Source organism: Arachis ipaensis, chromosome B03, assembly GCF_000816755.2.
Source record: "Arachis ipaensis cultivar K30076 chromosome B03, Araip1.1, whole genome shotgun sequence".
Lineage (NCBI taxonomy): Eukaryota > Viridiplantae > Streptophyta > Magnoliopsida > Fabales > Fabaceae > Arachis > Arachis ipaensis.
In genome coordinates, this window is record NC_029787.2 from 22636180 (window position 1) to 22652109 (window position 15930).

The 15930-nt window shown below is 36.7% G+C and overlaps 2 protein-coding genes across 2 annotated transcripts; both read right to left on the reverse strand.

Moving 5' to 3' along the window:
- On the reverse strand, positions 9167–9835 carry LOC110269599. The gene is made up of 2 exons (XM_021117541.1): positions 9372–9835; positions 9167–9269 (listed from the first exon to the last, which is right to left on the reverse strand). Exons 1-2 carry the CDS (start codon positions 9737–9739, stop codon positions 9239–9241), a joined length of 399 nt encoding a protein of 132 aa, XP_020973200.1. The 5' UTR covers positions 9740–9835; the 3' UTR covers positions 9167–9238.
- LOC107632608 (protein FAR1-RELATED SEQUENCE 5-like) lies at positions 10045–13378 on the reverse strand. The gene is made up of 6 exons (XM_021117219.1): positions 13184–13378; positions 11889–11948; positions 11053–11789; positions 10556–10956; positions 10397–10420; positions 10045–10334 (listed from the first exon to the last, which is right to left on the reverse strand). The coding sequence occupies exons 1-6, from the start codon at positions 13376–13378 to the stop codon at positions 10045–10047; spliced, it is 1707 nt and encodes a 568-aa protein (XP_020972878.1).

The following is a 15930-nucleotide window of genomic DNA, read 5'->3' on the forward strand; positions in this document are numbered from 1 at the left end:
CTGAGAGAGAGGAAAAGGTTAGAGAGAGAGAGAGTAATTTGAAAATGAAGGAGGAGAAGATTCGTGATTTGAATTTAGTGTGAGATCACCTCGAATTAATCTAACGGTAATACTTTTCGAGTAACCAAAACACAGCATTACACTGATTAAGGTTGGTAAATCCGACGGTAAAACGTAGGCGCCAATTTTTTTCCCTTTTTTTCCAATTATTATCGACAAATTTATCGTCAGAAAATCAAATTCGACAGTAACCTTTTTACCCGACTAATTTATTATTAAATCTGCCAGTAAATCTGCTGCTAATGTTCGATATTAAATCCGACGATATTCAATATTTTTTTGAAGTGCATTGAAAAATAGATTTATTGGACTCCCTCGATTTATCCGTACATTAAACTGAACTCCGGTAACTCTGTCACAAGGAGGGTAAGGCAACTTGTGGAGGCATTTTTAGAGACTATGATGACAAATTTCTTGCCTATTATAGTGCGAACTTGGACATGTGTACTATAACTATGGCAGAGTTCTAGAATATTCTATTCGGAATGAATTTGGATTTAGGGGTGGCAATATGTACCCTACCCGCGGGTATCCAATCCGACTCCACCCGGTCGGGTAGGGTTGCCAACCAGATCCGCAGCGGGTAAGATAGGGTGCGGGTAGGGTTCTCGTGCGGGTCGGGTAGGGTGCGGGTTGTGCCTCAACCCTACTCGACCAACCCGCACCATATATATGTATATGTTATATACTTATATAAAAATATATTTTAAGTGTATGTTGAACCAAAGACCTCTCACTAAATGCAAAAGATCCTTAGTCATTAAAAGAAGATCATTAATTGATAATTTAATATTTTTTTACATAAAAGTCAGTTCTATTTTAAATTATCATCAAATTATATAATAATGTTGCATCTTTTTTTGTAACCCGCGGATAGAGTCGGGTACCCGCGGATTAAGAGCGGGTAGGGTTAGGGTTGGCTCCAAACCCTACCCTGCCCTATCCATTGCCACCCCTATTTGAATTTAAGTCTAGATTACACTTATATCTGCAAGGAAGTGGAGTCCAAAGCATGCAGCAGTTATACTTTGTCATCAAAACTCCATAGACCTGTATTCCACAAGAGTTGTGGTTTTGGCTACCAAAAAAAGGAGTAAAAGATTCAGCAGCTGGAGCATACATCACTAGTATCGTGAAGTAAATGTCTGCATTAATGGATTAATTTAGTATGGTCATGGCCTTCAGTTGAGCTGTCATTTTTTATACTCTGTTTCTTCTTATATTGCTTTATATTTTCGTGTTGATTTTACAGGCATTAATTCTCCTACTTCCTAGAATAGTTCCTTGTTAGTCTTCTGCATTTTGGGTTACGCCCCGTTGTTTATATATATAGAAAAAGGATAATGCTAGGGAAACAATGAAATATGTGTACAATGGATCGTTTAAAAGGCCCAATTTAGTTTAACAAAGTAAATTAACACATTAATAACCCTAATCTTTTTTAGATGTTTAGTTAACCATACCACAAAATTTTAAGAAATTACATTTTTCCCCCAAATCCTAATACAGTAAATTGAAGCCCTTTTACTCCCTATTCCAAAACCCTTTCAATTGTTGATGATAACCAGGTAGACCCCTCAGCGCCGTTTGACCAGGAAGACCCCTCAGCTCCGGAAACGGCAACCACGATAGGCGAACAGGTAAGGAAACCGCACCCAACGTGGCCGTTGAGACCACCCAGCTGTGACCGCCCGAGACCGTCGCGTACACCACGCCGTGGTCGCCCGAGGAAGTCCGTGCTCCGCCTCTGATCAGATCCGAAGGGAGAGAGGCGGCTGAACATCCCGCCGTCGCCGACCCGGAGTCCGTCCGTGGTGTGCCTCCGATCAGAGCTGAAGGCAGAGGAGCGCTCACCCCCGAAAGAAGCATTCGAGCCGTTGCACTCGTGTGGGCACCGCCGTCGCCGGTCAACTGAACATCCGATCTGAGGAAACCAGCCGCGTGCTCTTCACAGGGGAAACATGTAACATCATCAGCTGAAGATGCTAACCATCTAATGTAAGTATCTGTAGTTGTTCTTCTTTCGAACGGTTATGGCTGTTGCATGTAGTGTTAGAGATAGATATTGTTGATTATATGAGTGATTAACCATGGTGAGAAAGCTATGGGTGCGATGGTAGCATCCCGGAGATTGTGGGGTAGGTAGTTCATTTACGTTGTTGTAATTCATGATGATTTAACTTTAGCGCGGGAAAGAACCGAAAAAGTTTGTTCGTTTTGATTTCATATTAGTTTAAATTAATTTTTTTTCCCTTTTTTTGACTGTATCTGTGTGGACCATGTGCATCTAATTTGACGTTTTCTTGCTTGACCATTGTTGACTCTTCGTTGATATTATCTCGGATGGTTAGTTTAGTATGACATTGGATAGTTAGTCTTGAAACTTTGCTATATAGTGGAATTTTTATTGATACCAAATATGTTTCTCTTGACACTGTAACTAAATAATTACCAGCTCTTTATGATATTGCTTTGTAATAACAATAAAATAATTTTATTCTCAAGCCTGGTTCCCCTGATTTTTAAACATGAGAGAAAAAATTGCATTTAGTACGCTCTAACAAGGTAATATCTGCTATATGGACAAAGGAATGTGTTGGTGGCTTTGCGATGCATCTTTGTATCATGCTGTTTTGTGCAAAACAAGCTTGACTTTTTTTCCTGGAATCTATTTATATCATGCTTCCGGGTACAGGAGCCGGATAAATACACAATATTAATTTTTTTCTTTTTGGTGCCTCAGGAACCGGAAAACAACCACACAGTCTCAACTTCAGGCTCTCAACAATTCAAGCGTGCTAACCTACTATTAGGTGAATCACCTTTGTTTAGTTTTCCTTATATAATAATTTTCACAACATGCATGTTGGTTTATACAACCTGATATCACGGTGTCCGTTCTCTATGTGTTTGTATTTGTTGCGTTGTTTGATGGCTTTTTTAGATTCCACCTGAAACATGTATCTATCATCTTTGTTGCATCCTATTGATCAACAGTTAAATGCTGTCGCTGAATCATGTGCTAGGAAGAGGACTGAAACCATAAATGTGTCCTTGGTGCATCTTATAATTTCTAAACGGTCTTGTTTATTATGTCAGTCAACAGTTTATAATGTACACGCTTATTTTGTCTTTTGGTTTTTGTATGATTATTGCTGGTTTAAAAAAAATTCCAATTCTATATGTTCATGTGGGAGTCGCCTGAAGTGAATAGCTTTTTTGTGAATCATTTATTGGCATGCCCTCTTGTGAAGGAATAAAACAATATCTGGAGCTATCTAGTTGATGAACTGTATGAAAGTAGTTTTCCTTGATGATTGGTATGCTTGTAGTTGACGGGTGTGCGGCTGGTCTTTGTTTGTTATTGATATTTCAAAGCTGTTTGGGTACCCCTTGTGATAGGGAATTCGATAGTTGGTGTGGTTGATAGACATGACCCATAGTTATTTTGATTGTTAGTTAAGTGTGTGGATGGTAAGTTATTTTGTGTTCATGAATTAGTTTTTCATCCTAATTATAGATGGTTACTAATGGGAAGTTTTGAGCTTTGATATTTGTTTATCTTCCATAACTTAGAAGATACACTGAAAGGTTTCAAGGGGACTATTGCGTGAGCAGATTACCACGCTACTCGAACGAATCAATCTGTATACCGGCTGACCTAAAACTCAGATAGGTAAAAAGGTATCGAACAAATTACATCACTAAATCAACATTTTTTTAAAACGTTATTCTGATCCTTTTTGGTTTTGCTCAACAGAAACTAGTAGAGACCCGGTGCTCACCTTGCTACATCAATAACTTATTTACCCACCTTGAACGACATCATGAGCGAGCTAAGTTGGACGAGATTGAGGCCATAGGATTCGGTTTCCTCCGTCGCGTACCACAATGGCATGTGAAACAGAGCATCATGCTCCAACTAGCCAGGGCTTATGACGTTGACACAAACACGCTCATGGTGGACGCAGGGAACATTCGCATTAGTGCCGAACTTATTGGCAGTGTATTCGGCATACCTTCTCATGGTTAGTGTTAGTTATGTAGGTTGTCAAAATTTCTCTGAGTGGTTTAATTTCTCTGTTTTTGACGCTTAGTGACTGTGGCAAACTGTTCCGTTCCTCGCAGGCGAACCAATCCCAGAATTGCAGAAGAAAAATCCATCGCATCTGGCAATTAAGGCGGAGTTTCAGAAGAAAACAACAAGCCAACTCCGTGAGTTTGTCTTTTCTTGTCCAATGGAGACTGAGCAACAGAGGATGAGGTTTAGAAGATACTTTATCATGGTTGTTTTGAAGATGTTTCTGAACCCTACAAGTCAGCAAACTATTTCTCCGTGGGACCTCCCTCCAATATTAGATGTGTCGAACCCTAGAAGGTTTCATTGGCCTTATCACATATTAAAGTGGCTGCGGGATGCGATAAGGAAATTCCAAGATGAGAACAGGGAAACATGCGGTGGGTGCATGTTCGTGTTGCTGGTAATGCAATAAATTAATTTAATTTGAAGCCAATGTACGACCGTATGTGTAATTCCTAAAATTTAAGTTATTTCTCTATAGGTTTTGTACTTTCAGCGCTTGAAACATGGTCCATTGCATGCATGTCGAGTTCCCGAACCCTGGATTGTTGAGTGGACCACTAATGAGCTTGACAAGAAGGCCGACTACGTCATCTCACAGGTTCAATCTCTACTAATGCATTTTATAAAATCTAGTTGAACAAAAAAATGCAATTGGCGGTCCATGTTGAGTGATTGGAATCTTGTTTTTGACCAAATGTTGGACACACAGGGTTGCATAGTAACAAATGTAAGGACCAAGAGAAAGCAGAAAAAACAATGTTCGAGTAAAGCTGTTAACGAGGGGGGGAGGTGTAAAAGGACCCGCAACGACACTGACGAATCACCGTCTACCAAAGGGAAGACTTCACCTCATCCAACCTATAGGAACGCAGAAAAGGTGATTTGCTTTCCTTATGCAAGATCGTTAGCTCAATTAATTGGATCCTTATTTATGTGTTGTGATGGTTGATCGTTATCATAGAATTTGCGATAACAAAATTGTAATTGAGGCTTCATTATGTGGCTGTATGGCTTGTTTTGATATATGAAGTTCATAAAAGAACGGTTACGAGGGCTAAATTCAATGACCGTGTATGATATTTACATGTTTCTATGTTGAAAGCTTGTTTGAATATAGTTGTGTCTTAATTTTATTAAGGTTTTACTTGAGTTGAGTTTGTTACTTAAACAGGAGGATTTAGGATGCTCAAATTAGGTTCTAACCTGAATTGGATAGATAAATTATGATTAATTTATTTGGATGGCTTTTTATGTATGAAAGAATTGCTTGATGGTGCTGCCTAGTTGATTCATTGTGTGAAAGTAGATTTCAGTGATGATTAGTGTGGTTGTAGTTAAGGATGTTCACTGTAGTTGGGTTTTGGATGTAAAATATAGTGTGGCCATAGATGGTTAGTTTTTATGAACGATTGTGAGGTTGTTATGTTTCCCAAACGCCTGAAAGTTCACATTAGATTTTTTCCATGTATTTGTTGTCCCATGTTGAACACAGGGTTGCCTAGTCAACAATTCAATGAAAGAGAAAAGACACAAGAAACAGCCTTCGAGTAAGGCAGTTAACAAGAAAGGAGGGTGTAAAAGGCCCTGCAAGGACACTGACCAATTTCCGTCTACCGAAGGCAAGACTACATCTCAACCAAGATATAAGGAGACGGATAAGGTGGTCTGCTTTCTGTATCATAGCTCATGTGATAATTTGAATTTGATGTTCACTTTGTTATATTTTTGGGTTTACACCTTAGTACGATTTGGTTGTTCACTTTAGTAGGGTTTTCTTTGTTTGTTAATTTAAATGATGATATGCATGAATTTACATCACAGCAATCCAAGACTGGTACGAGGAGAAAGGTGATTCCTAGTAGGAGCCGATCTAGACGCGGCACCAAAAAAGAAATTCCAAAAGAAAGTGTCTCAGGAAGCACTGCTGCGCCATTGGTAGTCCTGGAATCTGATGATGATGACCATGTCCCGCTTGCTAAAAGGATACGGTTATTCGGACAGCACCCTCCGCCACATGAATCAAGACAAGAAGATCCAGTGTTCAACGGCAATCATGAAAGTCATCAAGCTGGAAAAACTGACCTAAAAAATGGATCTCCACACACACTACCAGCAGCACCTGTACAGCTCATTGACTATGATTTTGACCGGTTAATGGGTTATTAATTACCTTGCTGCATGTTTTTCTTCTTTTTTTCACACCCATGTCATGTGATTAGCCGTCTAGCTAGGCATGACTTGTTTTCTTAGCTAACTTCTTGTTCCATTGGTTTGCAGTGAATTTGACATCTCTATCGTTCAGTGTCTTGAATTTGAGCAAGTTCTCAATAATGTTGAACATGGGCACCAAACCAAAGCCATAATCATGCAACCCCTGCAAAACGGTGTTTCCAAAAGGATCACCCTATCGTACACCGAGTCCAGGTAGACCGAGCTTTTCACTGGGTTTAACTCAGCTTGAAAAGACTCCAACCCTGTCCCCAATACATTCAATTCATCCAAGACTAAGAGAAATAAAGTTGGGGGAGATTAAGGGGGAACAAATCAGAACATGGATAGTTAACCCGTCATTGGATAAAAATCAAGATTTAGCTTCCTATGAAGGGCGGGGCTACATGGTACTACAAAGGAAGGACTTATGGACCTTGAAACCCGCAGTTGGGTAAACAACTATGTAAGTATATGAACTTAAGCATGGGTTTTAATTCTCTATACTTATATCGGTGTTTGAATTACACTTGCTGAATACTCTGTGTAGGTAATTCAATGGATGTGTTATTCTTTCAACGACACTCAATCATCTAGGTTCAAGCGAGAGTTCTATTGCGTGTGTCTAGGCATATTGGTAATTACATTCTTATTACAATGTGGAGAAAGCTTTTTCTTGGGATTCTTACTATGTGTGGGTCTGCAGGAATCAGTGATAAAAAATGATAGTCTGGAAGCATTTATGGACGGTGTGGCGCCAATTTATGATGGTCTTAGTCCAAGCTTTGGTGATGATACTAGGTTCTTAGACAAAGTAGAAGCTGCAAAGAGAAAATGGGTGAGTTCCTGTTTTATATTTAAATACCTGTTGGAAATAGCTTGTCACATGATTTGAGAATGTTAAGGTTCTTGAATGGTCGAATGAGATCAATAGTTTTTGTGTTGTTCTTTTTTTTTCCTCACATGAATAATTTCTTCATATGTATTGCTTGCTGCAGTGGTTAATTCCTTATTGTTGGAGGGGCCATTGGTGGGTATATGCATTTGATGTGGTTGCGAAGCGTTTACTTATTCTCGACAGTTTTCATTATGGACCAGAAGATGATAAACGAATAAAGCTCGATGCATATGTGGTAAGATACCATAATTCTTTTAATCAATATACATCCGCACAGTTCAAGTGGAAATAATTTTGCTCGCGTATGTTCGTTGCATGATTTTCAGGGGAGACTATGTGAGGATATGGCAAGCATTTCTATTCCTGCATTTGTTCGGACTACGCACGGCCCAGCTCGTTCGTACGCGAGGGTTCCAAAGCAACCGAACAAGTGAGATGAAATTATAACCCAAATTTGAGGCTTTGTTAGATTTTGTTTGAAAATGTGTCGTACCATGTAACTTGGTTTTTCTCAACTTAATTGCAATAGCGTTTTATTGTCCTGTAGCTTTGACTGTGGCATGTGTGTCATTAAGTTGATGGAGAGCTGGACCGAAGAACGTCAACTTTGTGAATGGGATGAGGTTTGTAAATTAAACATTTGTGCAAGTGTCATGATTGATCTTGTAAAAATATCACTGTAACGGTTCAAAATACTAAACCAACTGATAAATCTACCCACAGGATTCACTCCAATCAGACATGATGGAGTTGATGCTAGACATTATCTGTGGCCCGCATAATTCATTGGTCCACCAGCTTATTTCATTATTGGAACAAAAGGTTATACCTGTTCGCCGCAATGAACCACGGAACAAGAAGAAGGACGTTCGTTCACCATACACTGCACCTAGTACACGATCATTGATTGAACGTGCGGAGGGATTACCGAAGGGGGCAATGCGCAGAGGGAGGAAGAAGTTGCTTACTTAGTATTAGTTACAATGAATTGAACTACCAGATTATACTGAGTTTACTTACTGCTGACATGTTTAATGATTTGTTATTTTTCACATTAGAAAGACTTGATTCCGTGACATTTTTTTTCTAAAGTACAATGATATATTGGTTATGTTACCTAAAAATTATCCATGTCTTTTAGATTTTAGATTCCCAGATTTATCAAGGTTGTTTGGTAAAGCTGCCATATTTGTGCTTATCGAAACTGGTGACCACTAACCATCAACTTGACCCTTGTTTCTTCCAAAGCAACATGCAGCAATATAGCTAAACTAAACATCCTATATCTTACTATAATGAACATCCAGTCTAACAAGGTCAAAATCAAAACATAACCAAGTGGTCACGAATGCTAACGGATAACCATCTTTGTTTATAGTAAAAATGAACATCTGAACACTTATAGAAATGAATGCCAATATAACTAAACTGAACATCCTATACCTTACTATAATGAACATCCAGTCTAACAAGGTCAAAATCAAAACATAACCAAGTGGTCACGAATGCTAACGGATAACCATCTTTGTTTATAGTAAAAATGAACATCTGAACACCTATAAAAATGAACATCCACTTTAGTTCATTAAAAATACGTGAAAACAATGTCTATGAGGAATAGCTACGTACCGAAAAACTATATAGTCAAGCGTGTAGAAATCAGGAACAACTTTATTAAACTATATCCTAAGTTACAGAATAACCATCAAATATACATGTTATGCATTAAGTATACACGAAATAAAAATAGTAAAATGCTTCGTTTTAACAAATGGAAAAATGGTTCTTGCAATCAATAACATGTGGACCTTTGCAACAGCTACCTTAGAACCTTGAAACTAACATGAATCCTATAAATACAGAAATGAGAAAATATACACTATCACAACCTTGTACAACTAATCCCACTTTTTTGTTGAAGGAGCTTAACAAAGACATGAAACCACCGGCTTGTTCGGGAACATTCAGGCCAGAAATAGCACAATGGTTTATATCTTGAAATGTGTGCGGACGAACCACCTGCCAAAAAAAAAAAAAAAAAACAAAAAGTCCAATAGTTATGTTCTAGGATAGTACTATACCAAATAAACATACAAAGTTGAGATTAAGCCAAACATATACCGGGGGTGAATTCTTTTGTTTTCTCCGTCTTGAATTCTTGACGGACTTCTCAAGGGCAGAGCCGAGCCTCTTACTCTTTGGCCTGCCCTTTGTGGTGACCTTCGATGGGCCTTGGATGTCATCAACACCGACATCGTTCGAACTCTGTGAGCCAATATTGGTCTGAGTCTCTGCCACGCTCTCGGACCTCTTTTTGGCACGGTGCACAGCCAACTTGGCCCTTGTTTCTTCCAAAGCAACATGCAGCAATGCTGTTTCTTCATCGTCACCGAGGAACTCTTGAGCAACATTATAGAAGTGTGCACACAGTCCCTTGAATGCAACATGACTCTCATCCGACCGACTGACATCATGGCTACTTTTGACATACGTATGCTTGCGCTTTATCTTCTTGCTCCATCGAGGAAGAATATAACAGGAAGGTACTTTGTACACTTTATACGAATGAAAAACTTCAAGGCAGTGACAACACAACACACCTGAACTCTCAAAAAGATTGCACTCACAACGAAGCTCCTGTGTGGAATGGTCAAAGTGAACATCGTACGGAACGGATAGAATAGTATCGTTGAGTAGTTTCTCCTCTTCCACCTTCACGCAAACCAATGGACCCTGTTCATCAACTGCAGAAACTCTGCAGTTAGCCTTCCTCACAAACTCAATTTGAACATCCCTAAAAATGCTCGTGGTATACTCTTGCTAAAACTATTTTTCTATAGGCGAGGTAGTTGCACAAGGGATAACCCCCCCTCGAGTCTGCAGTATCATCCTCCAGTTCCCTCTGCTCCTTGACTCCAAGCACATTGTCATATTCATGAACAAATTGGACCAAGCTAGTTTTACTGTGTAAGTATCCACCGTAGAATGCGTGCATGCTCTCACTCCTCTGCGTACTCCGCATTCCTGTCCAAAATTCACCCTTGAAGTATATTGGGACCCACATGCGTCGGTCATCATACAGATCTACAAGAAATAAATAATACCAAATTAAGCATATAAAGCTTACACCAAACATATTACTACACCTGAGAAATGAACATCCACAATCACTGATATATTAAACATCCAAATGTTCACTATAATGAATATCCAGCTAATTGTCATCCAAAATTACTGATAAACTAAACATTCAGATGCCGACCAAGTGTAATTAAAGCGTGAGAAGTAATCGTACAGTAACAAACCTGACAGCCATGTGTTGTTATGTAAGTTGTACTCATCTACAAAATCAGCCCAATCATCTTCAAATGACTCCTCCGTCCGAGAGTTCCACACAATGTCGTTTAGGTCACCATACAAAGCTCCGTACTGGCGGTAACCCCCAAGCTTCGAAGGTAGCTTATTCATAATATGCCAAATGCACCACCGGTGGCGTGTGTCGGGTAAAGTATTTTTGATCGCACGGTAAAGGGATCGACATTGATCGGTTATGATACACTTTGGAGCAGTTCCCATGCACTTCACCCATTGGCTAAAAACGCACTCATAACTTCCGATTTCTTCATTACCCAACAAAGCACAACCGAGGAGGGTCGACCTACCATGGTGGTTGACCCCAACGAACGACACAAACGGTAATCCATGCCTACCAGAAAAACCAACCAGATGTAAGAAATGCCAATCACGATCAAAAAGCGTATTATCAAGAAAAGGTAAAAACACCAACTTAACTACTACGTACCTATTTGTACTGTACGTGCTGTCAACTGACACGACGTCTCCATAGTATTCATACGACGCCCTACACCTTGCATCAACCCATACTGCACTCTTAAATTTACACTCATCGTCTAACTTCACCGCGTAAAAGAAGTTCGGATTGATGTCCTTCATTCTCCTAAAGTAGCTCATCATCTCCCTGACATCTGCATTCACGTTGCTAGTTTGGAGCCTTGCTGTTATATAATTTCTTAAATCCTTCTCTGAGAATCCCAAGTTAGAGAGGCCACCAGCTTCATTTGACAAAGCAAGGAATGTATTGTTTGGTCGAATCACAGCCTCATCATTATCCTCGATCACGCACTTCGCATGCATGGTCAACTGCCTATACTCATGGTAGTGCACTGCCTTTTTCGGTGAACAGGGGTGAGAGTGCGTCAAGTCAATCTTGAGCAAAACCCAGTCTTGCATGTCTTTATCAAACTTTACATATATCCTTGCCTTGCACCCAGCAGCTGAAATCGTATTCTTTCGCGTTGGTGCTTTAACACGAGACTCGCGGATCCCATCGCGATTACAGTGTATAGCTTGGTTAATGGGAGCCTTTGTGATCTTATCAAATGTTGTCGTCCTTATCTTAGTTGCAAATCCAGCTTTCTTTGCATAGGTCACATAAAAGTCATGAGCCATCTGTAACTGAGCAAACCGCATTCCAACTCTTGGTATCTCGTCTTCTTGTAAGCAACCATGATCTGGTAACTGTATTTTATAAGCATTCGAACAAAAAATTAATTACCATTAGTTATCAAATCAAACATGAACATTATGAGTACACAAAAGTAAGCTAGACTTCAATACCTCATCACCAAGCTCCATCTCATTACTTCCAACATCTGTAACATCCGACAACTGCGCGGCCTAAAATTCCAAAACAAACAAAGTAACCAAAAGGAGGAAGATCCTGATCAAAACTCATTTTAATACAATCTCTAAAACAATCACTGAAAACACATCAACAGCTACAAATCAGGCAAAGAGATTTTTTTTTCATTTCATGTATTATTTAATTAGTTTTCACCATTTATTTGTTTTTTTTTTCTCATTCAATAAAAATCTTGTGGAATTATTTGTTCCATTTTGGCTAATAGTTATGGGCCTTACTCACCCTTTAGTGGCTTCTTTTTTCACTCCTGCCACAAAATTCTTTTCCTGTATATTTACATATAGACACTCGTTTCTTTAGATGCAATAAGAACATAAGCACATCTTTGATTAACTATATAATCCCATAAGCATGAAAAATATTAACATAAAAGGCAGGAAGCATATGAGCATATAACTAAAAAATATGCAGTGAGCATATAAACATACCATTACATGATTAAAGCACTAATATAAGCATGAAAAATATTAAAATAAAACGCAGGAAGCATATCAGCATGTAACTAAACAAAATATGCAGTGAGCTAGCTTTTAAACATACCATTACATGATTAAAGCACTAATATAAGCATTAAAAATATTAAAATAAAAGGCAGGAAGCATATCAGCATGTAACTAAAAAAATATGCAGTGAGCTAGCTTTTAAACATACCATTACATGATTAAAACACTAAGCTAAACATTCCATGGTTAGCATGGTGCAAATACAAGTAGCATTCACTTCAATTCAGTAAACAAATTCAACCACTGCATCACCCTATGGTTATCTATTTTAAATGCTTGCATGATCATCACGTAGAGATAATATACGCACACCATAGATAAAAATGCATTAATATAAGCATACCAAAAAATTAAATTATGCTATCCCATCATCCATATAAGCACGTAATTTCATAATAGAATGTTTAGCAAATAAAGATGCCATTTAACATGAAGAGAGCATACATTCATATACAAAAACACGTACGAAAATATGCTTCCTGGATGTAATCATATAAGCATGCAATAATTTCAGCTAATCCTCAATGCATGTAATGATACCATTAAATATAAAACAAACATAAATTTATTTGCATCTCAACTGATTGATTACAATTGTATGTTTCAATAACCATACAATTAAAATACTCCTTTACATTGTGACTAAACCTAAAAACTAAACGCACGATAAACATCCATGGCAGAATTTGAGGATCATAATTGCTCACCTTGCTCGGCTCGTGAGCATGGCCTGCGACATCGCCGGCAAAGTTTTCTTGTTCGTATGATAAATTTTCTGAATCGTCAGAGGCTACACACTCTAGAGGTTCCACTATATCGACCTCCATTAATGAATTTCGGCTAGGTGATGTGCATAAAGGAGGATCCTCGCTTGAAACACGTTCTTCTTGCGATTCTGCCATTCTGAAGTATTCAAAACCGGCTGCGCTGTGTGCGGAGGAGAGTGCGGCACTGGTTGGTTAGTCGTTGTTGGCGGTGCAATGTTCGATCGGAGCTGAAGGCTGAAGCCGATCAACAGGACGCAGACATGAGCAATTGACTGCTGTGAAAAGTGGAAATTAGTGCATGGGGCAGCGGTGTAATCCAGGAGAAGATGCCGTCAAGGAGATTTTAGTTTTAACCTAAATATTTGATTTGAATATATAATTAATATTAATTCTAAATAGTTTCAAATTTTAAATTAAAAATAATATGAAATTAATTAATAACCCATTATTTATTTTTAATTTTAATTACACCCCATTGTATACATTATACAATAAGTGTATTATTTCCTCGTACTTTTCCATAGAAAAAACTCATTATTATAGTCTGCTTGAAATAAATAAGTCCGAGTTCCGCATCAAATAAAACTACGTACTAAAAAGGATGATGGTGAGAAGCGCCACACACACGTGTATATAAGGATTTAGTTTCTTTATTTTAATACTTGAGTCAGCAAACACTCAAATTTTGTTTAATTTTTTTCTTATTCTTTTATTTTTGAGGGGTTTGAGATGTTAGTTTAGATATTAATTTATTTGTGGGAGTGTGAGTGTAGTAAATTAAATAAGTGGTTGAAAATAGTATATACACTGTATACATTTTTAAAATAATATTATTTTCTTTGTTATTTTGTGGTCAGAAGTATATTTTTTTTTCAATTAAAAATTTAAAAAATATTAGCCGTCTAAGTATATTTTAAACCAAATTTTTAATTAAACTATTGGTACGCTCTTTTCTTTTAAGCCAATGAACTATAACTTAAATGATATAGTTTTTCCATACTCAGAAGTCGCGAATTTAAATTTCTTTATCTTTGGTAAAAAAAAAACATAGGTGGACACATGTCTCCTCCTCCTCCTCCTCTCTCCATCGTTATTGTTATCATTGTCATCACTATCTTCTCGTTTCTTTCTTCAACGTCGTTGTCATCGTCAATACCGTCACTGCCATCATCGTCGTCACTATTGCTACCGCTGTCTTCTTCTTCTTCGTCTTGTTAATGTTATTATTTAATTTCTTCTTTGTTTTTCCTCTCATCCTCTTTTATTATCATCATCATTGTTCTTGTCATTTTCATCTTCTTTTTCTCCTAACCAACGAAATATACATAGCACCCTAATAATAAAATATATTCGCAACAAAATTTTGTGTGTTATATGCAAAAATTTGTATATTATACCAATAAATACGCATAGCACATAAATTTTGGTATACAACACAAAAATCTTAGTGCATAGCACATAAATTTTGATGTGCAACACATAAACTTTTCGAGGATTATACACTCAAAATATTGACTCACTCAACTAACAAAATATATTCGCGACAAAAATTTGTGTGTTATGTACAAAAAATTGTGTGCTATATACAAATATTTATGTGCTATATACAAAATTCTACATAGTATACCAATAAAATACGCACAACACATACATTTTGGTTTATAGTACAAGAATTTTGGTGAATAACATAGAAACTTTGATGTACAAAAATTTTGGTGCATAGCATAGAAATTTTGGTTTACATATACCCAAAACATTGATTCACCTAACTAATAAAATATATTCGTAGAAAAAATTTATGTGCTATGTACAAATTTTTTTGTGCTATATTTCAAAAATTTATGTTATATAAATAAATTTTTGTGCTCTTTAACAAAAATCTGTGTGCTGTAAAAAGCACGAAAAAAAAGAGTAATAGCATATGCACACTTTTTTTTTTTAGATTTATACGGGTATGTCTAAAATGAGCTCAACACTTATGTGCTTATTAAATGTGCTAAATTTATATAGACCATTAGATTTTATTAGATTAAAATTAAAGGCTAATATAAAAGAAGAGTATTGATGGACTCTAATTTTAATTATTTTATATGTTTATATTACAGTTTAAAATATTATTTTAATATAATTTTTTAATATTATAAAAAATTTTGTATAATAATTAATTTTAATAAATAAAAAATATTTAGATATTTTGTATTTATATATTTTATATTTAATTATTTAAGAATAAAAGATTTTGTTGCTATTTAAAATATTGTGTATTAAAGTATTGTCATTTAAAACATTTATTTATATACTATGATATTCTGTATTTATTAGAGTCTATCAATACTTTTCTTTTATATTAGCCTTTGATTTTAATCTAATAAAATCTGATGGTCTATATAAATGTGGCACATTTAATAAGCACATAAGTATTAAGCTCATTTTAGACATACCCGATTTGTACCAACTTAGTTGAATTTAGTTACAAAAATACTTACACATATAGCATCCCTCTTAAATTTTTTTGCATAAATCTTAAATGTTGTTGTATGTGTTTTTCCATATTTATTATTATGAATAAGTATAAATAATTAATTTTTAGTTAACAAATATTGACTAATATTTTATTTTAAAATTATTATTTTAATTATATTTTTTTGAGAGTTTAATTATTTATTTTAGTTAACAAATATTGACTA

Bases quoted from the DNA above. Each gene is read 5' to 3' on its own strand.
- LOC110269599 (XM_021117541.1), bottom strand. From the start codon at position 9,739: ATGTCAAAAGTAGCCATGATGTCAGTCGGTCGGATGAGAGTCATGTTG. The intron at 9,270-9,371 runs GTATATGTTTGG...TTTTTTTGGCAG, and splicing joins AACAAAAGAATTCACCCCCG to GTGGTTCGTCCGCACACATT.
- LOC107632608 (XM_021117219.1), bottom strand. From the start codon at position 13,378: ATGGCAGAATCGCAAGAAGAACGTGTTTCAAGCGAGGATCCTCCTTTA. The intron at 11,790-11,888 runs GTATTGAAGTCT...TATAAAATACAG, and splicing joins AGATGGAGCTTGGTGATGAG to TTACCAGATCATGGTTGCTT. The intron at 10,957-11,052 runs GTACGTAGTAGT...TTTTTCTGGTAG, and splicing joins AGCACGTACAGTACAAATAG to GCATGGATTACCGTTTGTGT.